The following is a 27745-nucleotide window of genomic DNA, read 5'->3' as shown; positions in this document are numbered from 1 at the left end:
ATAGGAAAAATATGCAGCCCAGAATCCTTTATCCAGCAAGGCTGTCATTCAGAATAGAAGGAGAGATAAAGGCTTTCCCAGACAAACAAAAACTGAAGGAGTTCATGACCACTCATCCAGCCCTGTAGATCCTAAAGTGGCTCTGTGGGTGGAATGCTGCAAAGACTGGAAAAGCCTAGAGGTATCACCACAACCTCTATACCTACAGATAACACAATGACATTAAGTCTGTATCTTTCAAGAATCGCTCTGAATGTAAAAGGACTAAGTGTCCCAGTAAAAAGTCATAGAGTATCAGAATGGATAAAAAATAAAAAATTAAAAAAAAAAAAACAAGATCCGGGGCACCTGGGTGGCTTGGTCAGTTGAGCATCTGACTTCAGCTCAGGTCATGACCTTGTAGTCCATGAGCCTGCTTCAAACTCTGTGTTTCCCTCTCTCCCTGCCTGCCCCCCCCCCCCCAGCTTGTGCTATGTCTCTCTCTGTCTCAAAAATAAGTAAATATTTAAAAAACCCAAGATCCAAGTATATGCTGTCTGCAAAAGACTCATTTTAGACCTGAGAATACCTTCAAATTGAAAGTGAGAGGGTGGAGAACCACCTATCATGCCACTTGAAGTCAAAGAAAGGTAGAGTAGCCATACTTATATCAGACAAATGAGATTTTAAACTGAAGATTGTAACAAGAGATGAAGAAGAACATTATATCATAATTAAGGCATATATCCATCAAGTAGAGCTAACAACTGTAAATGTTATATATTTAGGGAGCACCCAAATATATAAATCAAGTAATCATATCATACACATACAATGACCATGGTAATTGTAGGTGACTTACAATTACTCCACTTACAGTGGAGTGACTTACTCCACCTACAACAATGAACAGATCTTCTGTGCAGAAAATCATAAAGAAACAGTGGCCTTGAATGATACACTGGACCAGACGGACTTGACAGATATATTCACAATTTTTCATCCAAAAGCAGCAGAATACACATTCCTCTCTAGTGCACATGAACATTCTCCAAGATAGATCACATACCGGGGCACAAAAAAGTCCTCAATAAATATAAAAGAATTGAGATCATACCATGCATATTTTCAGATCCCAATGCTATGAACCTTGAAAACAACCACAAGGAAAAAACTTTGGAAAGTCTCCAAATGCATGGAGGTTAAAGAACATCCTACTGAAGAATGATTGGGTCACCCAGGAAATTAATGAAGAAATTTTAAAATATACAGAAGCAAATGAAAATGTAAGCACAACAGTTCAAAGCCTTCGGGATGCAGAAAAGGCAGTCCTAAGAGGAAAATACGTTGCAATCCAGGACTATCTAAAGAAACAAGAAAAATCCCAAATACAAAACCTAACCTCACACCTAAAGGAACTAGAAGCACACCAGCAAAGAAACTGCAAAAACAGCAGGAGAAAATTGTGAACATTAGAGCAGAAGTAAATAATATAGAATCCAAAAGAACAGTAGAACAGATCAATGAATCAAAGAGCTTATTTTTTAAAAGAATAACAAAATTGATAAGCCCCTAGCCAGACTTCTCAAAAAGAGAAAAGAGAGACCCAAATAGATAAAATCACGAATGAAAGAGGGGAGATCACAACCAACACCACAGAAATACAAACAATTATCAGAGAACACTCTGACAAATTATATGCCAACAAACTGGACAACCTGGAAAATGTGGACACATTCCTAGACACCCACACACTACCAAAACTCAAATGGGTAGAAATAGAAAATTTGTAGAGATCCATACCAGTGAGTACATCGAATCAGTTATCAAAAATCCCCCCAAAAATAAGAGTCTGGGCCAGATGGCTTCCCAGGGGAATTCTACCAGACATTTAAAGCAGAGTTAATATCTATTCTTCTTGAGCTGTTACAAAAAATAGAAATGGGAGGAAAGCTTCAGGACTCATTCTATAAAGCCAGCATTACCTTGATTCCCAAACCAGCCAGAGACCCCACTAAAAAGGAGAACTACAGGCAAATACCCCCAATGAACAGGAATGCAAAACTTCTCAACTACATAATATCAAATTGAATTCAATAGTATATTAAAAGAATTATTCACCATGATTGAGTGGGATTCATTCCTCAGTCAACACTTCTATAAATAGAAAACCAAGCCACGTATAATTTCAAACGCTGAAATCAAATAAATAATTTCCATTCCTATTTAAAATGTGATGGGTCACAGCAGACCAGTCTTGTTTCAAGCCCTGGAAAAAAATGGGTACATTATAAAATTCGTATTTTAGATGCATCATAGAGTTGTGAGAGAAAAAACTAGAGGAAAATATCAAAATTAAGTCTCCTTAAACAGAGGATAATAACTCAGAGACTTATTCACACTTAGGTGGCTTACAGTCTTTTGCAAGTACACACTTGTTGCAATATCATGCTATTGTGTAACTCCATGTATGTACATATATTGCTGATTGATACAAAAAAGAAACACAGTCATGTTGTGGGTCCATGGTGCCCATTTCCTCTCCATAGATCAATGCATAGGGAGATGTCTCTAATTTTTTAAACTAAACCATTATTTAAATTATTTTTTTTCATATATGAATATATATCCTTGCTTAAGGCATGTTTTTTTTTTCCTTTCTTTATTACTTCATCTGTTTAGTATAGTTTTCTAATTATATTTTGGACTTTTTTATTGATATTTAAGAACAAAACAAGAGCACTTCATTTGAGACATCATGTGTAATTATTTTTCTCATTGTATAAATTCTATCTGACTTTACTTTGGGCTCTTGTTTCTTTTATCATGCAGAATTATGTATTTTGATAGGGTTTTTTTTTCTATTTTTGTGTCCTGCATTTTAAAGTTTGAGTCGTGAACTTTCCATTACTCCAAAACATAAGACCTTCTTCTCAGAATGCTCACCTCACTTCACTCTCTTAAGTACTTGAACCTGGGATAGCATTGGGAGTTTTCCTGCTGTAATGCGCTTTTGACAAAAGTTAAACTTTTTTTTCCTCTATGCTGCCCAACTGTTCCAAGAGCATTTATATGCCCATATTTGGCCAATTTGGTAGACTATCTTTACTGAAAGACAAATTATCATTGGCATTTGAGTATTTTTTTTCCCTCAAGATTCTACTTAATGGCATCAGATCTCTACCCATGCCTAGTACTCACCTTGCTGATGATGAGGCTTTGAAGTCCTCAGCAGATGCTTCTTGGATGCACATCCTCAGAAACTCCAGCCTGGACCACCTCTCACTCCCTTGCTGAGCTCTGTCACATCTGGCTCCCCTATACATTCTCTTCCATGACCTTGGGCACCTGCTCCTGATATATCGTAATTATCTTTCCTAATCACTCCCTGTTATCACATTGCTGTAGGAGTTTCTTATCTCAGAAATATTTTGTCTTCCTAATCATCAAGCCCTAGTAATCACTATTTGCTAAATAACAGGAAGCAATATCCTCTTTTTGACATAAGAAATTGATCCCAAGCCAAGACTCTTAAACAGTCCTTTGGGGATGGGGGAATGCCTTTCCCAAAATTGGAGCCTAGAATTCACAGACCATTTGCTCAGAGTCTTTCCCATTATCTCAGCTGAACTTATTTCATATTCTTATTTTATCCTAAGTAAAGCTTGAAAATATTCACACTTTGAAAATGTGACATGAAATTGGGAAAAGACAGTGAGGGATATGCTGCAAAAGAAACAGTTCCCCCAGTTCAGATTAACCTTGGGCTAAAATTTTAATTTTTGAACCATGTGTAATGCATTCAACTGCTAAATCTCAGGTTGCAAAGGTGGCCATGAAGAAGCCAATAGTATAGTAGTTTTGTATGTAATTATAACACTTGTCATCAGAACACTTAATACAATGGTCACATAGGCCAGCCTCTAAGTAGTGACCAAGGAACTTATTCTACAGGAGAACACAAGATAAACAGTTTAAGATCTCAATCTAATAGGAACAGAGGCTCCATACAGAGCATTTATAATAGATCAAGTGAGAATTGGATATGTGTCGATTTTGGGTGGTCTCAGGTGTAATGCTCAGCACCCTGTTCATGTCTAAGAAATCAGATGTGCTCTGCACACTGTTCCAAGGAGCTGTTGAAAAGAAGGTATTCTGGGTAGACTAAGAGCTTTGTGGAAAAAAATAAATATAACAAATCAGAGAATGCCAAAGTGATGCTTCTAATTAGAAATGTAAGTTTTCCAGGTGGAAGAGATCCCTGGGGTAGAGATAACTACTTTTATTTAAAGAGAGTTTGCATTTAGAAAGCACAGAATATTATAAAGGTGGCTTGAGTATCTTTGATGAAACAAGTGATTTTCAACTACAGCAATCGAGTTGAATCATTAAACCCTCTACAGTGAGAAAAGTCAACATCCCAAATAAGAAAGGTAAATGTAAACTAATTTATACTGATATTAGGCTTTAGAACCTACTTTTAAATGTAAAATTAGTATTAAAGTAGCAAATATGTCATTTTATTAGAGTGACTCTTCTATATTTCTAATTCTATTAAATAAAATTTATAATGAAATGATGATAATAAATAATGGTATTCAGTCACTTTGACATACTGAAAACTGTAATAATTGAAGTATTTTCTAGGTACAGATAATATTATAGGAAAATTCATTTTGAGCAAACACATTGTAACAAATAATTTTCACATTTACATATTCAACCTGATATTGTAATCAGAAATGTGAAGCAAAACAATCTATGAAACAATGTTATAACCACTGGGGAATCCAAAGAACATTTATTTTAAGGAAAAAAATGATAAAATTAAGGATTAGTAAAATAATGAAAAAGAGTTTTAAATTCAATATTGTTTTTAAATTAATTTAAGGTTTAAGTTGCTAATTTATATCAAATACATAAATATAGCTGAGACTTGGTCAGCTCCCAATATTTAAATGACCTAGAATATTGTTATACATTTCTTTAATCATTTGGAGTTTTTCAGAGAATAGAGGCTTGGATTTAAATAAAACCATATAACTACATTAAGTTGTATTTTCCCTTTATCAATAATAATGTAAACATTTACAAGAAAGGAAGTATATAATTTTATGAGAACACCCAGAGCAAATCTCTGCTTTTTCTACCTTGTTCCACTCTTGAGAAATACATACACAAATCTTACTATTTCATGTTATGCATAGATGATATCATCACAAAAATGCTGGGTTTGAACAATTAGAAATTGTATTTTACTTAGCACTGAAAGTAATTTTATTCTAATAAGAATCATGGGAAAAAAAGAATCATGAAATAATTTCTTTTAAATATATGCCATTTGTAAAAAGTGACACATGAAGATTGGAATTTTTTCTCTAGTATATTAATCTGTTTCTCCCCTTTAAGAGTAAAGACTTTATCTGAAACATGTTTGCTACCTTAGTTAATTTCAGAATCAAATACTCAGCACCACCATAGGTATACAAGCATTTTGTAAGATTTATATTGATCCTAACTGGGAAAATAGTCACAGTCCTTACTTCTCAAGTCAAGAGTATTAATGAAAGAAAATGCATATGAAAGATATTTAGCCAAATTGCGATGCTTTTGGTTGAATGCTGATATGCATTCTTGGCATTAGGTTCACAGAGCAGAGGTAATAATGTAAACATAAATATTGGCAGAGAATTCATGGAGAATTCACACCTTAAGTGCATGACATTTTTATTACATTCTGTTGATTGCTTTAAGATCTCATTCCATTTCCACATTAGTCATGTGATACATAGAGAAAGTAAATTAGAGAATTTTTTACATGCCGCATAAAACAGAGTACAACTTAGAAGAATACATTTTAATTTTCTTTTTTTTTTTAACTTTTTTTAACGTTTATTCATGTTTGAGAGACAGAGACAGAGCATGAGTTGGAGAGGGGCAGAGAGAGAGAGAGAGAGAGAGACAGAATCTGAAGCAGGCTCCTGGCCCTGAGCTGTCAGCCCTATGGTGAGGCTCAAACCCACAAACTGTGAGATCGTGACCTGACCTGAGTGGAAGTTGGACACGTAACTGACTGAGCCTCCCAGGCATCCCATAGAAGAAATAATTTCAGTGTTTAATAACAGTAATAACTGCAGCCTTTAAAGAGACTTTTACGAGTTCCAGAACTTCAAGTTGTTTGACAGATACGAGATCAATTAATTAATATAAAAATTCTAAGTGTTGGTGCAGTATTTAGCCAATCACAGAGTTGACTGAGCCACAGCGCAAGGAGATTAAGCATCTCTCATGAGGCCACATGGCTCACAGGTGCTGGAGCCGTAATTTAAATCTGGCCCATCTTGGCAGGACTGTATTTTTTATCCATGACACTATATTACGCTGTGTTTGGTGGACAAAGTCTAGACCCACCAGAATGGAGAGGCAAAAGGCAGGGCTGGGACCCATCTTGAGCCAAGAAGTTCCAAGGGCACAGTATCGAAGGAGGCATTCACTTTCTGGATTATGCAGCACAGAATCACCCCTGAGAGTGAGTGAATGCCTCTTAAATTTTGTACCTGAGGAGTCTCACTCACCTTACCTTACTAGTCCTGACCCTGATGAAAGGAAAGAATGAAAACATAGCAGCGATCACCCACAAGTAACTCAATAATTCTAATGAATACCATTTCTCTAAACAACGTGGTACAGTCCTGGGGACTAAAGACTTAAGAGCATAATATCATATTCATAGCATTTTCATGATTACAGTTATAAAACCATAACTAATAAACAATCCAAATAAAATTGTTAGGTAATTTTACCAATATTATTTAATTATGACGAATAAGGAAGCAAACCCTAAAAATTTTGAACAGTTGCTTAATGTCACACAGATAATAAATCACGCAGTCAGGACTCAAACGTAAGCCCAGTAAAAAAAAAAAATAGGCAGTGACTTGTAATCACAAAACCTATGTGCACATGATCAAATTGTCAATCACTGGCAAGTCACGATGTTCTTGCCTTCAAGAGAAGTGAGTTTAGAAACTGTTGCTTGAAGTGTTTTGTGAGGAACAATGGAGACAGTGGAAATACAAGTAGCACACAGAATCGTTTCTCCCCCTGCCCACTCACATACCCACAGGTAATGAACACACTTCACACCATCCCTACTTTCCCGGGGTTCACCGCTTGGCTGTTTCTCAATCTCTATCTACACTCCCAGGCAACTTTTCCCAAATAACCGCGCCCCGCCCCCTGCTCTTTCCACCTTGTTCCACTCTTAATGTTCCCCACTTAGTATCTTACCAAAAGGTATTTGTTGCATTCCCCTATGTGTGATAAAATATTCCTTTTTGGGGGTAATTTGCCTAATAATGTGAAATGTATAATAAGAAAATGCATGATCAGGATCAACAAGTGTTGTAGGGTAACGACAGTGTTCAAGCAGGCAGTTGAAAATATACGAGGAAGACAAAGTCTGATAGAGTACTATTGAATGGTGGTGGAGAATAATCATAGAGAACAATAGGACTGTCAAGGAATGAAATGAAAAGTGGGACCAAATGGCAAAGATGGAGATCTGTCTTCAGTGATCGCCAATTTTTCCACTGTCTGTGCTGAGTAGGGCATAGTTTGGTTTATCCTGGGCTGTATTCAGAAAGTATATAGAAGAATCCTCAAGGACATTTGAAGGGAGTGTATACAGTGATAATCCATAGGACCTAAACTGAGAAAGTGAGAAATACACAAATAGTAACATTATTAAATTAGAAACAATTACAATGGTTAAGAAAATCAATATAGATATCCTAATGCAATTTAGAAAACAGGTATTGATCTGTTAAGGTAAACTAAAAGTAGAAGCTAAATTTGCCCCTTTCACAGATGCAACACAAAGAAAAACCACCAGAAGAAAACCTAACTGAACTGATAGAATTTGTTCTCTTGGACTTTGCTGATGTTCCCCATCTCCGGTGGCTTCTATTTGGATTGTTCTCGGTCATCTATATCGCTATCGTGATGAGTAATGGCATCATATTTCTAATAACAAAATTGGATCCTGCACTTCATGTTCCTATGTACTATTTCCTTGGCAATTTTTCCTTTTTAGAAATCTGCTATGTGTCAGTTACTCTCCCCAGAATGCTTATGAACCTCTGGACCCAGAGAAGAACAATTTCATTAGTTGCCTGTGCCACACAGATGTGCTGTATTCTTGTGTTGGGAGCCACGGAGTGTTTCCTGCTGACAGTGATGGCCTATGACCGCTACGTGGCCATCTGTAACCCTCTGCACTACCCTCTAGTCATGAACCATAAGATCTGTATCCAGCTGGTGGCTGGCTCCTGGATCAGTGGAATTCCAGTCCAGATAGGGCAAACGTTCCAGATTTTCTCTCTGTCCTTTTGTGGCTCCAATTTAATTGACCACTTCTTCTGTGACATCCCCCCAATCCTCAAGCTTGCTTGTGGGGACACATTTGTGAGTGAAATGTTGGTCTACATAGCTGCTGTGTTGATTGTCACCATTCCCTTTCTGTTGATACTTATCTCCTATAGCAAAATCCTCTCCACAGTCCTTCAATTGCCATCAGCCACAAGTCGGGCCAAAGCCTTCTCCACCTGTTCTTCTCATCTAATTGTCGTGGCGTTGTTCTTTGGATCAGCCGTTATCACTTACTTAAGACCCAAACACAGTCACTCAGCAGGAATTGACAAAGTACTTTCTCTTTTCTACACAATTGTGACTCCCATGTTTAATCCCATGATATACAGTCTAAGGAACAAGGATGTCATCATGGCATTGAGAAGATTGCTATGTAAGTAATTCATTTCATTAAAAATGTTATACTTATAGGAATTTATTTATTATATATTGGTATTGAAATTTCAACAGATATTTATATCAAACTGTAATATTTGTCTATACAATGGTAGCTTTTTTCCAAATTAAAAATTACTTGTAATGTGTAATGCATCAAGTCATAATGTATGTATGTGTTATCAAATAAAAAATCATTCTATTGGTAATTTTATAGTTTTATTGTGTTTTATTTTCCTCTCTCAGTAAGAACTCTTGACAAAGATTGATATCATAGACTTAACTGTAATATAGACACAGTTATATCACTTATTGGAACCCATGTCATTCATTTATATAGAATTGTAACAGTCATTTTAAGAACAAGGTTGACAATGAATATTAATACATATATATATATATATATATATATATATATATATATATATATAGCAACGACTCTACAAGAAATAATTTCTTTTTTTTTTAATTTTTTTTAATGTTTATTCATTATTGAGAGATAGAGAGAAACTGAGCATGAACAGGGGAGGGGCAGAGAGAGGGGAAGACACAGAATCTGAAGCAGGCTCAAGGCTCTGAGCTGTCAGCACAGAGCCCGATGCGGGGCTCGAACTCACAGACTGTGAGATCATGACCTGAGCCGAAGTCGGCTGCCCAACCGACTGAGCCACCCAGGCGCCCCAACAAGAAATAATTTCTTAAGGAAAAAGAGCATCTTTCACTGAAAACATAGTTTTATAAATGATTTTGGTTCACTAATACCAGTCAATAGTAAGCATGATATATACTAATATCAGATTAAATATATGTATATAGTATAGTCCTATGATTTGACAAAAGTGAATATTATTATTAAAATGTTTGCTTCTAATTAAAAGAGGGGAGAAAGTCATAAGAATGTATTTTTAATATACTTTTCTAGAGATGATAGTGAGATGGGAAAATTAGGGAAATGGAAATAAAGTTTCGCAAAATATATGTACTATAAAAACACAGACATTGCACATATAACTAGTATGCCACATACACACAGACCCTGCAAATGATCAATAAAAATATGATAACCAGTGTCAACTGTGGATATCTCAGAGAAAAATATTCTATCATTTTCTCCTTCGTTTTACTGACTGTTACAGTTTATTGCAATAAGTTTGTGTTATTTGTGTAATCATGAAAATTATATATGTATTCATAAATATGTATTTATCGTGTATCAAGATAATCATTATGATCTGTTGCTTGTGCTGTTTCTCTGTACTTATACAAATAACTTTATTGACTTTCAATATTTATGCCTATCTAATAAATCCTTTGTAAACGTAGGCAACGGATCTCTAAGGAACCATTACCTGTCAGAAATGCTTCCTTCTGATGAAAAAATATGTGATGAAGCTTGCACCTTCTTAGCCCATAAGTCAAAAAGTCTGTTCTACTCACTTGCATATGAACATATCAAAACTATAAAAATATAATAGAAATGAAATGGAAATTAAAAAAAACAGAAACACAATATCAACAATAAAAAATAATCCCAGGAAAATTTCCAAGCAGAAATCAGATAATTCCTGAAGCTATTATACACAGAATGGAATGAGACAGCTATAAAAAATTCCCTTCATTTTCATTGTCCCTCCTGCCTAATAGAGAAAAAAAAAGTTGAGATAGAAGAGATAACTAACAAGAGGAAAAACATGTAAACCTGTTAACATGCCTAATAGATGTCAACTCATCTAACTTTTATAGAATGGGAAATAAGAGATATGTTCTTGGAGCACCGTGATTATTTTTAGCTAGAAAATGATGTTCTAGGGGCACCTGGGTGGCTCAGTCGGTTGAGCCTCCGACTTCGGCTCAGGTCATGATCTCACGGTTCATGAGTTCGAGCCCCGCGTCGGGCTCTGTGCTGACAGCTCAGACAGAGCCTGGAGCCTGCTTCAGATTCTGTTGTCTCCCTCTCTCTCCCTGCCCCTCCCCCGTTCATGCTTTGTCTGTCTCTGTCTCAAAAATAAATAAACATTAAAAAAAGAAAGAAAGAAAGAAAAAAATAATAAAATGACGTTCTACACTCCACCCCCAATATCTGTGAAAAGTATTAACAATCATATTTTCACATATGAGTCAAGAATCAGTAGAAAAGGAATCAAGGCAAATAATAGAGCCACCAAACAGACACATTTCATTCCGTGATGTATTCCCACAAGCCAGCTTGCTCAATGTGGGGATGTCACTGAAGAAGCGGTTGATTTGATTAGAGCTCAAGAGGAGCAGCGAGAACACCTGGAATGTCTGCCCTATCTCGACTGGAATCCCACCAAGCCAGGCACCAACAGCCAGCTGGAAGCACCTGGCACACAGCTACAGGGTAATGCAGAGGTTACAAAGGGACACAGAGCGGTCATAAGCCATCACTGCCAGAAGAAATGCCTCTGTGCCTCCCAGAACAAGGAAGAAGCACATTTGAGCGGCACAACCCAACAAAGAGATGTTTCTATCCTGAGTACAATGATTAACCAGGATCCTGGGGAGAGTGGCAGACACATAACAGATCCCAGAGAGGAAATATTTGCAAGAAAAAATACATGAGTGTCTGAAGAACACAGTCTACTCTCGCAATCATTATGATAAGACCATTTCCTGTTAAGATGAATAGGTAGATGAGAAAGAAAATTCCAAATGGAAGTCCCTGGAAGTTTGGAAGGTCGGAAAAGCCCAGGAGAACAAATGCCGTGACTGAAGATAAATTGCCTTCTCCTCTTTGGTCTCCAGGTAACACCTGTGAAAATAAGGTCTTGTTTAGTTTTCATCGGGTTTTTTTTTTTTTTTTTTTTTTTTTTTTTTTTGTAGTAGATACGACTTTCCTCGTAAAATGGTATGAGGAAATCATTTTAAGAAGAGTTTGTGAGGGGGGATGCCTGGGTGGCTCCGTTGGTTGGGCGTCCGACTTCGGCTCAGGTCATGATCCCCCAGTTCATGGGTTCGAGCCCTGCGTCGGGCTCTGTGCTGACAGCTCAGAGCCTCCAGCCTGCTTTGTATTGTGCCTCCCACTCTCTCTCTACCCCTCCCCTGCTTGCACTCTCAAAAATAAACAAACATTAAAAAAAAAATTTTAAAGAAGAATTTGTGAGGGATTGGTATTATTATTATCATTACTACTACGACTACTATTATTATTTTATTATTTTTTTTAATTTGGTAGAGTTCATCAGTGAAGCCGCCTGGTCTCTAGCTTTTTGTGCGTGTAGTGGTATTCAAACTGCTAATCCAGTTACTTTAATCATTATAGGTCTGTTTAAATGTTACATTTTATTTTGTGTGTCACCTGGGGTGTTAACTCTTTCTAGAAAGGCTTCCCTCTGTTTCGTCTGTGTCTAATTGGTTGCTATAAGTTGTTCATACCGTCAGTTGTAATTATTTTCCTTTCTTTAGGATTCGTCATGAGCACAAAAATACAGTTTTTAATTATTGTCTTTAACTTTTTTTTAGTTTATTTATTTATTTGGAGAGAGAGACAACATGAGCAGGGGAGGGGTACAGAGAGAGAAAGAGAGAGGGAGAATCCCAAGCAGACTCCACGCTGTCCACACAGAGCCCAATGTGGGCCTTGATCTTACAAAACCTGAGCAGAAACCAAGAGTTGATTACTTAACCCACTGAGCCACTCAGGCACCCCTAATTATTGTTTTTAACCTGTTGTCTTAAAAATTTGTCCCTAAAATGTTTGAAAAGGAAGATAGAAAAAAAATATATAAATTTGTACTATGTTATACAGTTATCTATGCAATCACTCTACTAGGGCATCTGTTAGATGTTTGCGAATTTGTGTCACTCTATGGAAATCTGTGCCATTGATTTTTGGCAAAAATGCAAATGATTTTCAGCGGAAAAAAAAGGTTTGTTTTAACAACACTGGAACAGTTGAACAAACATCTAAAGTACTCGCACCTCAAGTTCATACCTTCTACAATCATTTATTCAAAATGGACTATAGACTTAAATGTAGAATGATAAACTATATAATTATTATAATAAAATATAAGATAAAATCTTTGTGATCTGGGGTTAAGCAAGAGATCTTAAATATGTCATAAAAAAAAACCAGAACCCATTAAAAAAAAAAGCTTGTAAATCAGACTTCTCTGAGATCGACATGTCCAGAGAACTAAAACACAAGCCAAAGATGGAAATACTTGCACATCACACTTCCAAAAAGAAAAAAAAAGGATTGAGAATATACAAAGACCTCCCAAAACTCAATAGTAAGACAAGAAACAGCCAAATTAACAAATGTGCAAAAATTTGAATATATATTTTGCTAAAAGGGATACACAGAACTCAAATAATCATGCAAAAGGTGCTCACCATCCTTAGCCACTATTAAAATGCATCCTAGGGGTGCCTGCTCTCTCTCACTCTCTCTCTCTCTCCCTCTCTCAAAAGTAAAATGAAATTAGATTAAAATTAAAATGCAAGCTAAAACCACAATAAGATTATGCTACACATATATTTTAATGGCTGGAATTGAAATAAAAATATAACTCAAAATTGGTGAATAAATATATAGTCCTTGAAAATACGAGCTTTTATTTTCTTGATGTTTCTTTATTTTTGAGAGAGAGAGAGAGAACATGAGTGGGAGAGGGACAGAGAGAGAGAGGGAGGCACAGAATCTGAAGCAGGTTTGAGGCTTTGAGCTGTTAGCAAAGAGCCCGACACGGCTCGAACCCACAAACCATGAGATCATGACCTGAGCCACAGTCAGACACTTAAAAAAACTGAGCCATCCAGGAGCCCCAGATAAGAGCTTTTCAATGCACAGGACTTGATGTTTCCAAAATCTGTTTTCCATCCCTCTATTCATTAATATTCATAAACATATGAATCTACCACTTCCTTTAGGTGGACCTAATACTCCTTCCAATGTATTTTGTGAATGTGTGTCTATATGTGTTTGTTTGTAGCGGGTGTTATAAAACTTTTTCTCTTGTTTTATAATTACTGCACTGAGAGGAGTCACAATGAAGATATCCTTGGCTGAGAACTGGATGATGTAACTCAGAATTTTAGGTTTTGACAATGGAGGGGAGTTAATGATAGTTAGTCTTAGCTCGTCCCATGGCAGTACCTAGAGAAATATCTTCTAGCTTCTCTTCCAGTTTGGAAAAGGGGTGTCTTATGACTAAATTTGACATAAGGGATTATGCCTGGAAATTCTGCATGGAGTTTTCAGTTTGCAAGTCTAAAAAGGAGTGAGTGCTTACCTCCAGCCCCCTGCCCACCTTCTGCAGTGTGGGAGGAGGTGATGCGGCCTACTTAGCTAACTTGAACATGGAGATGGGAGATTCACGCTGCAGGTGACATAATGGTCCCCACAGCCCTTGACTTCTTACTTCTGAATTTTTATTTTTATTTTTTTAAGTTTATTATTTATTTTGAGAGAGAGAGAGGCAGAGAGAGACAGAGAATTCCAAGCAGGCTCTACACTGAGAGCTTAAGGGCTTGAACTCACAAACCATGAGATCATGACCTGATCTGAAGTCAGGCGCTTAACTGTGTGAGCCACCCAGGCTCCCCTTATGCTTGCGTCTTTATTAGAACATCTTAGTTTATAAGCAATATGTAATTTACTTTATGTAATTAAATAATTATAATTTATAATTTAATAATTTAGTATTACATATTTAAATAAAATTATACTTATATAAATAAATATTTAAAGGAATAAAAATATTTAAATATTTATATAAATAAACGTTTAAATATAAATATTTATATATTTATATAAATAATACTTGAATACAATTATTAAATATTAATGATTTAATAACTTATGTAAATTTCTGATCGTACAATGCTTATATTTCTTAATCATGACAAAAAAAGTAAGAGACATAGAGAATTTAAAGAAAGAGTAATGTGGCCAGATATGCTTCTGGTTATTGTACCAAATTCCTTGAGTGGCAGGCAGAATGGTTTAGTTCAATTAGAAAGTGACATGGGAAAGGAACTGATCCCAAGGGCAAAGAATGAGTCCTCCTTAAAGAGCACTAGGTGTTGTGACAGTAGACATATTTTAGCAAGTGGTTGACTACGGTTTCAAATAAAAGTAAATTACCTGCCAAAACTACAGTTCTCATTCTCTCTCTTTCAGTCAATAAAGGTAAGCGTTATATTTAACCTCAATCCAAACAGGTAAGCATGAATTTTTGTCTGATACTAAGTTCAGTTTTACTAACAATTGTATTTTCGGGGCATCAGCAAACACTGATTTAAGAAAATTTAAAAAGGAATCTTTTTTTTGTTATTGCTACTGTGGTTTAATTACAAAACATTGATGCAGATAGTCTGTTTGCTTTTCTGGCTTTCATTATTGTAATAGAAAGGAAAATGCAAAGTGCTTTGTAACATAATGGACAAATACACCAGAGATTATTGACATTCTATTATCATCAACATAATCATCACTGTTACCATCTTGGATGCCAACATGTAAAACTACTGTGTGTTAAGCATGTATTTAAGTAGTTTGAATGCATTAAACCTGGAAATCATATCCCCTGAAAATTTAATTGTACATAACTAAGGAACGAGATAGTGAATGGACCTTATGGAAATGGGTTTGCATCCTACTGATACCAAAGGTATTCTTTGCTTGTTAAGAGTTAGGTTCCATGATAAATGAATCTGAAGATGCTACAGAGAGATCGGCATGTTTTCACGTTTATCTTTAGAGACTTCTAAAGGAAAAAGCCTTCTGAACTGCATTCACCAAATTCTGATTGTTTATTTCTTACCTCCCATTTGATTTTATAAACTTGTTCTGCATATAAGCATTACATACATTGTAATAATAGTTGTAATTGATATCATGAGCTCTCTATTAAAAAAAAAAAAAGAGTCATTATTTTAGTGGGAAGACCAGAGAAAGAAACAGAAAATGTCTGAATTAAAAACAAAGTTGGCTAGGGGGCTCCTGGGTGGCTCAGTTGGTTCAGTGTCCAACCTTGGCTCAGGTCATGATCTCACGATTCGTGGGTTCCAGCCCCATGTCAGGCTCTGTGCTGACAGCTCAGAGCCTGGAGCCTGCTTCTGATTCTGTGTCTTCCTCTCTCTCTTTCTCTGCCCCTCCCCTGCTCATTCATTCAACAAACAATTTAAATAACTGTTCAAATATTGGATTGGATTTTATGTTGACTGAAACAGGTGAATAAAATATGATTTGTGGTTAAAGGTGTGTAGGATGGCATAGTGAAGACAAACACACACACACACACACACACACACACACACACACACACACACAAACCCTGGCTGTGTCATCTTGTATGCCACCTAACAGCTACTAATTTCTGACCATCTTACAGACTCACCTATAGCGTTTTTACATTCCTTGGAATCAAATTTACATTGGGAGAATTGTATAATAGCAGGGCAAGGTCTACACGCCCTTATCACTTTAAATATGTAGTTTGGAATATTGTAGATTGTAAAAGAAATTATCATTTAATTTTCCTTTTCTCAGCCACAGAAAATCCTCAGTATTGTCGGGTTTTGCATGGACTATTGTTCCTGCCCCATTTCTGCCTACATTTTTGTACTGACATTTTGACTATTGTCCATATTCAATACCCTTAGAGTATGGTTATAGGTGTGTATTTTCTTTGCAACGAGTTAGTCTCTATTGGCTTTCAAATTAGTTAACTCATTATATGGAAGTTATCTAGGACAGATTGAAAACAATGAAACAATTTGCTATTTCTACAAGACTGAATGAAAAGAGTATAATTCACACACACACACACACACACACACACACACACACCACAGAAAACATGCTTAATCTATATATACCAGGAGGGAGAGAGGCAGGGGAAGTCTGCATTTTCGGTAAGAACCCATGCTTACACCGGAGAGGCTATTCCAAAGAAACAACCAATTTGACGCCTTTGTAATTTATTCAAGAAGTTAGTAAATCATATTTTTGGGAAAAAATATACTATGCATTTCATAGAAAAATGTATAGAATATCAAAACAAGCTTATAATCTAGTTATACGAATGACAAAAGTACATAATAAAGATAAGAAATTCACCCCAATACACTTATGTGCATGAACACAGACACATATGTGTGCAAGGAAAAGACAGGATGGATTAAATGGAATCAGCAGAATAATTGCAATTATTGAGGATATGGGTAATTTAGAGAGATCTCAGAGATGAGTTTTGATCGATATTTCTTTTATATGGGAAATGTGTGAGGGGTATACATTGTAATTGGGATTGCTTTTTTGAACAAAAATGCCTCTGAGTATTTCTGAACACATAGACCATTTTAGATCTCCTTTTCTCTCCACTGCAAAATATGAAAAAAAAATATGACTGCTTATTTCGTGGATCTTACACCAAAACACGCATTTTTAAAGATTAAATAACACCCCATAATATTTAGCGGTCAGCTCATCAATTTTGTCTTATAGTAAAACAGCTGAAATATGCAGATTGTCAAAGTTAAACCCACAAGAACCCACTACTTTGAAAAATGAACTACATTCATTCATAAAACCTATTCAGGTGACTTACAAGATACTGACTTGTGAAGTGAAATTAATTTTGAAATTGATATTCACAGAAAACAGATTTGAGAGGAAAACACAATAGAGTGAAAGCATGAAATCATTGTCAGGATTGAAGATAAATTCAGATTTTGCAATTTCGAATGTTCAGATGGAGAGCAAAATTACAATGACATATCTTCAGAAACAAAAAAAAATATGATAATTCATAGCAGAAAAAAAAAGACTAGGGGGATTTTTCTTCTTACAAATACATTTATTTAATAATAATGAAAAATACACCTCACCACACTTTTAGAGCGCTGGAAGTTACAGATTTGTTTTAATAGGTAACTGGGAAACTTGGGAAGCATGCCATCCTCTTTGTGTATCAGAAGAAAACAAGAGCCAAAGGCATCGGAGTGACCTGTACTTCTGATTAAATCATTCCCACAGATGAAATGTGAAGAGGTGAAAGCAGATGATAATACTTCCACCATAAAGCAATTTGTGCTCTTGGGATTTTCTGACCTTCCAAACCTCCAACGGTTACTATTTGGAGTGTTCTCCACTATTTACGTTATTATCTTAATTGGAAATAGCCTCGTAATAACAATAACCAGGCTTGACAAGGCACTACAGAAACCCATGTATTTTTTCCTGGCGCATCTTTCCTCGTTGGAAATCTGTTACGTGTCCGTCACTCTCCCTAGGATTCTGGTGAACCTTTGGACTCAGGATAGAAGCATTTCTATGCTGGGCTGTGCCTCCCAGATGTGCTTCTTCCTCGCGTTGGGAGCCACTGAGTGTTTCCTCCTGGCAGTAATGGCCTATGACCGCTACGTGGCCATTTGTAACCCTCTGCACTATCCTCTAGTCATGAACCAGAAGATGTGTATCCAACTGGCTGTTGGCTCCTGGATCGGTGGAGTCCCAGTCCAGATAGGACAAACATGTCAGATTTTCTCTCTGCATTTCTGTAATTCTAACCAAATCAACCACTTCTTCTGCGACATACCCCCCATCCTCCAGCTAGCCTGTGGGGACCTCTTTGTACATGAGCTATCGGTCTATGTAGCAGCTATGCTGTTTGTCGCACTTCCTTTTGTGTTGATACTTGTCTCTTACAGCAAAATCATTTCCACCATTCTCAAGTTGCCAACCGCCAGGGGACGGGCCAAAGCTTTTTCCACCTGTTCTTCCCACCTGCTGGTCGTGTTTTTATTCTTTGGATCTGCTACCATTACCTACTTAAGGCCCAAGTCCAATCATTCTGCAGGAACTGACAGACTGCTCTCTCTTTTCTATACCACAGTGACGCCAGTGTTTAATCCCCTGATATACAGTCTTAGGAACAAGGATGTGACTGCAGCCCTGAGAAAACTATTACTTAAAAAAATGGTGTGATGAGTTTAGCTGTCCACGTTTTAGCCGCTCGCCACACGGGTATCAGGGAAACATTTCAAATCTCTACGCTCCCTTTAAGGAATTAACCACTTCCAGCTTATGATAGACTTCTAGATGCAGTAAATTGTACCCAGCCTACAATTTATTGTGCTTGGACACATACCAGGCAAATTAATCTGTCTTCAGTGCTCCAAGCCTAAAGAGTAATCCCAACCCAGGAATAAAATAGTAATGTGCACCACAGATTTCATATGAAATTATACCATAAATGAAATTCATATAAAATAGAATTCCATCTTTCAAGATTTTTCACTTGATTACGCTAAACAATGTATGAGATTATTTACCTAAATAATTTCTTCAATCTTCACACTTGTATTTGTTAACATTCTTTGATTCTAGAGGTGCCTGGGTGGCTTAGTTGGTTATAAGTGCCCGACTCTTGATTTTGGTTCAGGTCGTAATCTCATGGTCATGAGCTCGAGCCCTGAGTCTGGCTCCGTGCTGAGAATGGAGCCTGCTTAAGAGTTTCTCTCTTTCTCTGCCCCTCTTCCACGTGCGTGCTCACCGTCTCTCTCTCTCTCTCTCTCTCTCTCTCTCTCTCTCTCTCTCTCTCTCCTCTCTCTCTCTCTCTCACAAAAAAAATAATAAAAGTTAAACAACAATAATGGAAAACTTTCTTTGATTCTATAGTCAGAGACTGGAAATGGCATGTAAACAATAAATGTTGAATGAGTGAATCTACTAAGTGAATAGGTGAATTAATATGGTTGTGATATACCTCAGATTTTTGGCCAAATAAGAGATTTCAGAGCATTAGCGAACATTGAAAGCATATTTATTTAACCTACTATGCAGCAATGTGGAGTCACTCTGATCATAATACCAAAAGAAAATCTTACATTCAGTTCACTTTCTTCCTAGTAACTTCCAGCCAGAAGTTATTGCACATATTTCTTAATGTATATTTACTTTTTAAGAGAGACAGAGTGCAAGTGGGGGAGGGACAGAGAGAAAGGGAGACACAGAATCTGAAGCAGCTTCCAGGCCCCACCCTGTCAGCTCAGAGCCCAACTCGGGGCTTGAACCCACGAACCGTGAGATCATGACCTGAGCCAAATTCAGGTGCTTAACCAACTGAGCCACCCAGGCACCCCTGAACATATTTCTATGTTTAACTCAATAATTTTGGCCTCAAAGTAATTTGCTTTTAATTTTTTCATTTATTCTTTAATAGAACTCTGAACAGCTACTCCTATGCCAATTCATATTTTAAAAGTAAAGTGTCTATGGGGTGCCTGGGTGGCTTAGTCCGTTGGTTCAGCCAGTTAAGAGTCTGACTTTGTCTCAGGTCGTGAGCTCACAGTTCATAAGTTCGGTTGAGCAACCAGCTTCAGTTCAGGTCATGATCTTGCAGTCCGTGAGTTCGAGCCCCGCGTCGGGCTCTGTGCGGACCACTCAGAGCCTGGAGCCTGCTTCAGGTTCTGTGTCTCCCTCTTTCTCTGCCTCTCCCCTGCTCTCTCTCTCTCTCCCTCTCTCTCTCTCAAAAATAAATAAACGTTAAAAATTTTTAAAGAAAATAAAATATCCATGAGTTTGAAAGTGAAGGAATGTGTTACAGGTTATTTCAGATTTATGCAAAGTCCTTACAGTAGCATTTACCTTAGTGTGCCTATTCCTTTATGCCTTCCACCCTTTCTAAAATGTTGGAAATTTTTAAACCTTTGAACTGGTTTTATCAAGGAAAGGGATCACCTGTCAATAGAACCACGAATGCCTGTCTCCCAATCCCAGATCTCAAGCAAGTCACTGGCATGAAGAGATTGTTGAGTGCATCTGTCTCTGAGACTTCTGTTAGTAGTTCTTTGACAATTATTAGGTTCAATAGTTTTAGCTGTAATTGTACATATATTATAAAACAATATTAGCTCCCGTTCTTTATTTTTTAATGTGTTTATTTATTTTTGAGAGAGAGAGACAGCATGAGCAGGGGAGGGGTAGAGGGGGGGCAGAGGATCCGAAGCAGGCTCTGTACTGATAGCAGTGAGTCCGATGCAGGGCTCAAACTTATGAACCATGAGATCATGACCTGAGCCAAGTAGGACACTCGACTGACACAGCCACCCAGGTGCCCCTTGCCTCTTTTTTAGATGGCTATATTTTATGTCATTAACCTTTTACATCTTCTACAATCTAACATAATGTACTACCTTTATTTATTTAGGCATTTTATCCATGAAGTATATGTGTTTATATCCCTCCCCATTAATGTTTTATATACCAATTTTTATATGGTTATGATAAAGCCCATGATGGTGATAATTATGGTGATGATAGTGATGATAAAGATACGAGTGGTGGTGTTTTCTGTTTCTGACATTTAGTAAAGCTCGAATCACAATATGATGGAAATAGTGTTATCCCAAGAGTTCAGACAACTAAATTTTAATCTTTGCTTTACCCATATCTTGAGCAATTCATTTAGCTACTTTTTCATTACATTAAAGAACAGCAATTCAACTGAGTACATCTTAAAGTTATTATTGGCTTTTGTCAGTAATTCATGAATTGGGTAGTATCCAATTCAACAGGTAGGAAGGAGCTCCAAAGAGCTACACAAGGCAAGGGGACTTTATAGGCAGGAAGAAGCAGGAACAAGGAAGTTATGCTAGGCAAAAATTGAATTGGTTACAGCAAAATTACTTTCCTTATAAGGCATGGAGGGATATATCAGGCAGATTACCGAGCTTGATTACCTTGATTGAGTGGTTTTAGATTACATTTTGGGAAAGCCAAAACTGGAGCTAAGTTTTCATTTGGTGATGTGGGGCTTAACATAAGCGACTCTATTTTGGGCCTGATGTCTTGTCTTTAACAATTCACAATAAATAAAATGGGAAAAACACACTATTTTCTATTAACTCCCAGGATTATTATAAGGATCAATATATACCTGGCATGGAGAAGCATTTGGAAGAGTTTAAAGCACCAAAAATGGTAGTGTTGGCTGTTTTTCTCAGGGAAATCACTAGCTGTGTTGTATTTTATATTCAAATACATAGAGATAATCAATATACGGCTATTTTTGAGGGAATGGGATATTCCACAATATGAATTACCTAGGGAATAAAACCTATTTATCTACAAATTAGAATTATTTTCCTATTACTTTATTTATGCTCAGTTTTTAAAAATGTGTTACTTAATTCCTTGCTCATCTAAACAAGGATTATGGAACAGAGCTAAATATACATTAACACTCGAATGAAATATAACATTTATATCATTATGAACTCAGTGTCAATTAAGAATTGTATGATTATGACTTCCTTAACACTTTTACAAAATTCCTTGAAACCTTTGTTTTTTCTCTTTTTGTATCCCTTGACTTCCCAGTCTGTTAATTCACAATGAGACAGACTCTGGAAATTACTACATGGATTCGTTTAATTATATATGATATCCCTTATGGCTAATATAATTGAGGCTGATTGAAATTTATGAGCCACAAACTATATTTAGCTTATAAAATTGATAATCTGACCTTACACATAATTCTCTGACTAATCCATGATTGTTAGTGAGGGCTCCACACATTTTTTTGATATAAAGACCAAGAAATTATTCTCATGCACCTTCCTTTTTTTTCTGATTTTTATATTATACCAGTCTTCTAGATAGTGCCATTTTCTGACTTCTGGCCACTCAACATATGGGGAATGCAGTATATAAGTTGGTGTGCCATTTGCTAAAGATTTACATTGTTATGTCAAAATAGGTGTCAGTATATACATCATCAAGAATATGTATATTTAATGAGAAAGGAAACATGCACATTCCTGTCTAAACTTGTATTGGATGAGTGTTACTATTTGTAGAAGATTGCCTCTTGCCAAGGGCTATTTACACATTGTTTTCTCAACAAAGTGACAACTTTGACATAATGTTCCTCTGAAGAAAACACTATTAAAAAATAAGCAGAGAGACACCTGGGTGGCTCAGTCAGTTAAGCAACTGACTCTTGGTTTCGGCACAGATCATGGTCTCATGGTTCATGGGATTGAGCCCCACATCGGACTCTGCGCTGACAATGCAAAGCCTGCTTGGTATTCTTTCTCCCACTCTCTCTGCCCCTTCCCCTCCTCCTCTCATGTGCGTGCACGCGCGCACACACACACACACACACACACACACACACACGTTCTCTCTCTCTCTCTCTCTCAAAATAAAGCACTTTGAAAAATAAGAATAGTTACCTATAGGAATGTAGTAGTTATATTTTACAAAAGCTTATTTTATCAAGGGATGGTATGACATATGAAAAATATGTGCCTTTACAGGATATATAAAAGATTTTAACATACTGCTTTCAGTCACAAAGTACTACGTGGCCTATTTTCTCTAGTGACTTCTAGAGGCTAAGCATACTACTTGGCTGGCCAATGGCCAGAAAGGAAACAAGTTCTTCAGTCTGAAACGTCAGAAAACTGAATTCTGTTAATAGTCTAATAGAGCAAGGAAATGGAGTACTCACAAGAGCTCCGGAAAGAAGTGCAGCCCTGCCCATACCTTGATTTTTGCTCATTGAGACCCATGTTGCACCTACGATCTATGGAGCTCTAAGATAATAAGTGTGTGTTATTAGGGGCACCCGGGTGGTTCAGTCAGTTAAGCATCTGACTTCATCTCAGGTCATGATCTCCAAGACCCACATCAGGCTCTCTGCTGGCCATGCAGAGACCACTTGGGATCCTCTTTCTTGATCTTTCTCAGCCCCTCCCCCACTTGTGTTTTCTCTCAAAAATAAATAAGCATTAAAAAAAATAAAAGTGAGTTATTACAAGTCAATCCATTTGTGACAATTTATTACAATAGCAGTAGAAAACGAATACAAAGATTCACATATAACGTGGGAGATGTTGTAGCCTGCCTCAGAACATACTGATGTAAATCTTCTATCCTATAACCAGTGTAACTACAGAGTTTGAGGACTTTAAACGCTCAACCTCCCAGCCCCCTTCCAGCTAAGTATGAGTGGATGACTCCATGTTGACTGAGGTGATAAATGTAGATCTCAGCTAGTGGCTCTATCTTTTGCTTCCATTTTCTTTCCTTCCTGAAAGGTTGCAGACATCATATCTAAGAATGGAAAATCAGGAAGATGGGCTTTCTGATATCATGTTAAAAGCCCTGGACTATTTCCCCCATTCCCCAGAAATTTTGATGTGTGAAGCAAATAAATATGTTTTATTGTATATGCCTAAATACAACCCTAAAGGAGAATACACCTACAATATTAATGTTTCGCAATGTTTGGTGGTGAATAGTACCTCTTTCATTTATTCTCGGCTTGTGCAGAAGTCCTTTTTGTGGTAGGCAATGTTTCTCAGAAATGCAATTACTTGGTACTTTTAATGAGTGTGATAAGATTGAACACTTTGGGTGTTTACAGGATGCTTTTCTTCACTTCACGTGTATTTAAGACATCTTGTGTTGTACGGACTTCTGTAGATATAGAAGGTTGGGAATACAAACACATTTTATTAGTACTTGGCAAAAATTTAATACATGCCAAGTATCAATAGGAGAGTAGCAAAAAAAAAAAAAAGTCTAAGAGTGACCCATTGAGATTTCAAAGAAAAGATGTGTGTATTTCTCTAGGTATGGCTCTTCCAATTAAATCATATGCCAGACATTGGATGATTTGGAAGCAGTTCCTTCACAACTCTGTCACATTAAAAGAAATATATTTCACTGTGTCTAATATCAACTTTGCTCCACTCCTGGATGATTTTGGCATTAGAAAAACATTGCTAAATCTGTAGATTTTACAGATATTCTTTATTCCTTGGCTTCCAAAGAATATGATGTCTTCACCATTATTTGAAAGAGTATCCCAAAGTAAGGAAAACTATTTCAAGATCTTATGATTAATAGTACCTCTATCAGGGGCACCTGGGTGGCTCAGTCGGTTAAGCGTCCGACTTCAGCTCAGGTCATGATCTTGCAGTTCATGAGTTCGAGCCCCGCGTCAGGCTCTATGCTGACAGCTCGAAGCCTGGAGCCTGCTTCAGATTCTATGTCTCCCTCTCTCTCTGCCCCTCCCCCACTCACACTCCTTCTCTCTCTCTCTGCCTCTCTCTCTCTATCTCAAAAATAAAGATTAAAATTTTTTTTTAAATAGTACCTGTATCAGTACTGACTTGTGGTTACTTTTTAATCTATGTTTCCTTTGAGCATTCATGCAACCATGATAAGTTCCTATAACTAATATTTCATAATCAAGATAAAGTCTGCTAAATACTGACAAATGGTCTCATAAGGAAGTATGATTTATCGTCTTGACTTGATGGGCTTCAATTTCTTGTATTTGAAATATAAGACAAATTTAACAGTTTGTGCAAATGTTTTAGTAATATTTGTGACATAAAAACCATATGTGCTCTGTTCTATCATTCACCATTGTCTGTGCCCGTTTCTACAGGCTCTGTTGACTACTTGAGAATGTCTGTGACAAACAAAAGTCAGTTCTGGGGAGCAAGAAAGACCTCCTTCCAGTATCTGAGATTATTTTTAAATATGCAGGCTGACATTGGAAAGAGTTTCTTAAATGGAGTTTCCAAGAGAGATTGTTTGTAAAATGGGGTTAAAATATAATCTTTAGACTGGATCAAGGAAATGGAATATACAGCCTCTTAGTGATGCCTTTGTCAACTGGTAGCATTATAAGATTTATTTTTAGTTTACACACAGTAAATTTTAAATTTATATACAAAGTAAAATTCTTTCTTTTCAGTCTAAGTTCTCTGAGGTTTGACACATTCATGGAGGTGTATAATCACTAACATGATTAAGGCTCAGTCCCAGCACTCTCCAAAATTCTCACCTGTTGCCTTTTTGCAGTTGACAATTCCCACCAATGGTATCACCAGGCAACCTTCTTCTGTCCCTATAGCTTTCCGTTTTTCAGAATGTCATATAAATAGAATCAGACAGTAAAATCTTTTAAGTCTGGCTTCTTTCACTTGGCATAAAGCATTTGGCATCTACAATGCTGTTGCATGCATTAATAGAGTCTGTTCATTTTAATTGCTGAGTAGTGTTCCAATGTATGAGGTACTGAAGTTTGTTATCCATTTCCTAGAGGGACAGCATTCATGTTGTTTCCACTTTTTAGTTGTTTTAAACAAAACTATCCTGAATGTTTTGTCTATATAGTGTGTGTGTGTGTGTGTGTGTGTGTGTGTGTGTAAACACAAATTTTCACTTCTCTATGATAAACACCCAACAGTGGGACTTTCGGGTAAATACATAAGGTAAATGTATAGTGAACTTTAATTTCAATTTAATGAAATTCAATTTCTTTTTTTCTTCCTTCATGATTCATGCTTTTGGGGTTGTATTTATGTATTTTTTGCCTAACCCAAGGTCACAGGGTATCTCCTATGTTTATTCTAAAACAGTCACAGTTATACTTTTATATTTACATCTATGATCCATTTTAATGATATTTACAAAAAAACAAGCTTTTTATTTCACTAATTTTCTCTGCTCTTTTTCTGTTTTCAATGTCATTGATTGATGCTCTAATCTTAGTTATTTTCTTTGGTCTGTTTGCTTTGGATTTATTTTTCTCTTGTTTATCTAGTTTCTTATCATGGAAGCCTAGATTATTGGGCATTTTTTTTCTTTTCAAATGTAAGATTTATTTAATTATTTTGTTATAACAGATAAATTTTTATCTTAGTAGGATAATTTTTATTATGGTAGGATTTATATGGCAGCTTTCTGGTGTCATCAGGGAACAGGATTGCAGGAATAAGAAAAGGCAGATGTCTCCATCCCCCTACCAATATTTTAAATTGAGAAAAATTGTAGAATCACATGAATTTATGAGAAATAACACAGGGAGCTCATATTTATAATTTTCCCAGCTTCTTCTCTTGGCATATTTTACAAAATTATAATATAATATCAAAACCAGAATACTGACATGAATACAATATTGGTCTTATTCCAATTTCCCCAGTTTTTAAAGAATTTTTCTTTAACGTTTACTTATTTTTGAGAGACAGAGAGAGTGCAAACAAGGGAGGGACAGAGAGAGAGAGACACACACACAGAATGTGAAGCAGGCTCCAGGCTCTGAGCTGTCAGCACAGAGCCCAACCTGGGGCTCGAACTCACAGACTGTGAGATCATGACCTGAGCCGAAGTCGGATGCTTAACTGACTGAGCTCCCCAGGTGCCCCACACCAATCTCCCCAGTTTTACCTGTACTCAGTTGTGTGTGTGAGCACACACATACACCTGTGCTCCATATTTCCCTCTTATATCATCTCCTTCATTCTGAAGAGCTGCCTCAGTATGTCTTCTGGAGCAGGTGCACTGGTGATAGATTCTAACACTATTCCCTCATCTAAGAACAGTGGGGATGTTTACATCATGGAAATTATCAAATGCTACAAATCAGGGTTTCCTTTTACTTTTCTTTCTTCCTTTCTGGGTATGTCTTTATGTCTCTGTCATCTCTCATCTCTCTCTCTCTCTCTCTCTCTCTCTCTCTCTCTCTCTCCATCGTTATCTTTTCTATTGGTTCTGTTCTGATGGAGACCCCTGTCTAACATACCTTCAAAACTCTCCAACTCCAAATACCATCACATTGATCACAGCTTAAATGTATGCCTTTTTAGGGGTACACAATTTTCTTCATAGTACCCACACATTTAAAATAGTTAAAATATCCCAATGCAAAATAAAATGAGATCCTTAAGGATTTAAATGTATTATACAAGACTTATTTAGAGAAGGGGTGATTATCCCCACTACTTCTCCATCTTAAAGCCTAATTTGACCTGTTTTTAAACTTGGAAATAATGGATGCCATGACATTACCACAGCCTTAATACTGTGCTCCCCCTCTTTAAGGTCCCCATGGGCAATATTATTGAAATTACTTATTCAATCAAACAACTACTGTTAAATATTTTGAAGCTGTAGTTT

The 27745-nt window shown here is 36.6% G+C and overlaps 2 protein-coding genes and 1 pseudogene across 2 annotated transcripts; 2 read left to right on the top strand and 1 right to left on the bottom strand.

Moving 5' to 3' along the window:
• The first annotated feature begins 7833 nt into the window (after nt 1-7833).
• Nucleotides 7834-8790, top strand: LOC131488820 (olfactory receptor 10AG1-like). The gene has a single exon (XM_058690663.1). The coding sequence runs from the start codon at nt 7849-7851 to the stop codon at nt 8788-8790; it is 942 nt and encodes a 313-aa protein (XP_058546646.1). The 5' UTR covers nt 7834-7848.
• A 2112-nt stretch (nt 8791-10902) lies between these two features.
• Nucleotides 10903-12062, bottom strand: LOC131486660 (olfactory receptor 10AG1-like; annotated as a pseudogene).
• Nucleotides 12063-17773: 5711 nt separating this feature from the next.
• LOC131488819 (olfactory receptor 10AG1-like) lies at nt 17774-18742 on the top strand. Its single transcript, XM_058690662.1, has one exon. It carries the CDS (start codon nt 17792-17794, stop codon nt 18740-18742), a length of 951 nt encoding a protein of 316 aa, XP_058546645.1. The 5' UTR covers nt 17774-17791.
• The last annotated feature ends 9003 nt before the right edge of the window (nt 18743-27745 follow it).

Source organism: Neofelis nebulosa, chromosome 10 (genome assembly GCF_028018385.1).
Source record: "Neofelis nebulosa isolate mNeoNeb1 chromosome 10, mNeoNeb1.pri, whole genome shotgun sequence".
NCBI lineage: Eukaryota > Metazoa > Chordata > Mammalia > Carnivora > Felidae > Neofelis > Neofelis nebulosa.
The sequence above is the reverse complement of the archived record's forward strand: the minus strand, read 5'-3'. Positions and strand labels throughout refer to the sequence as shown.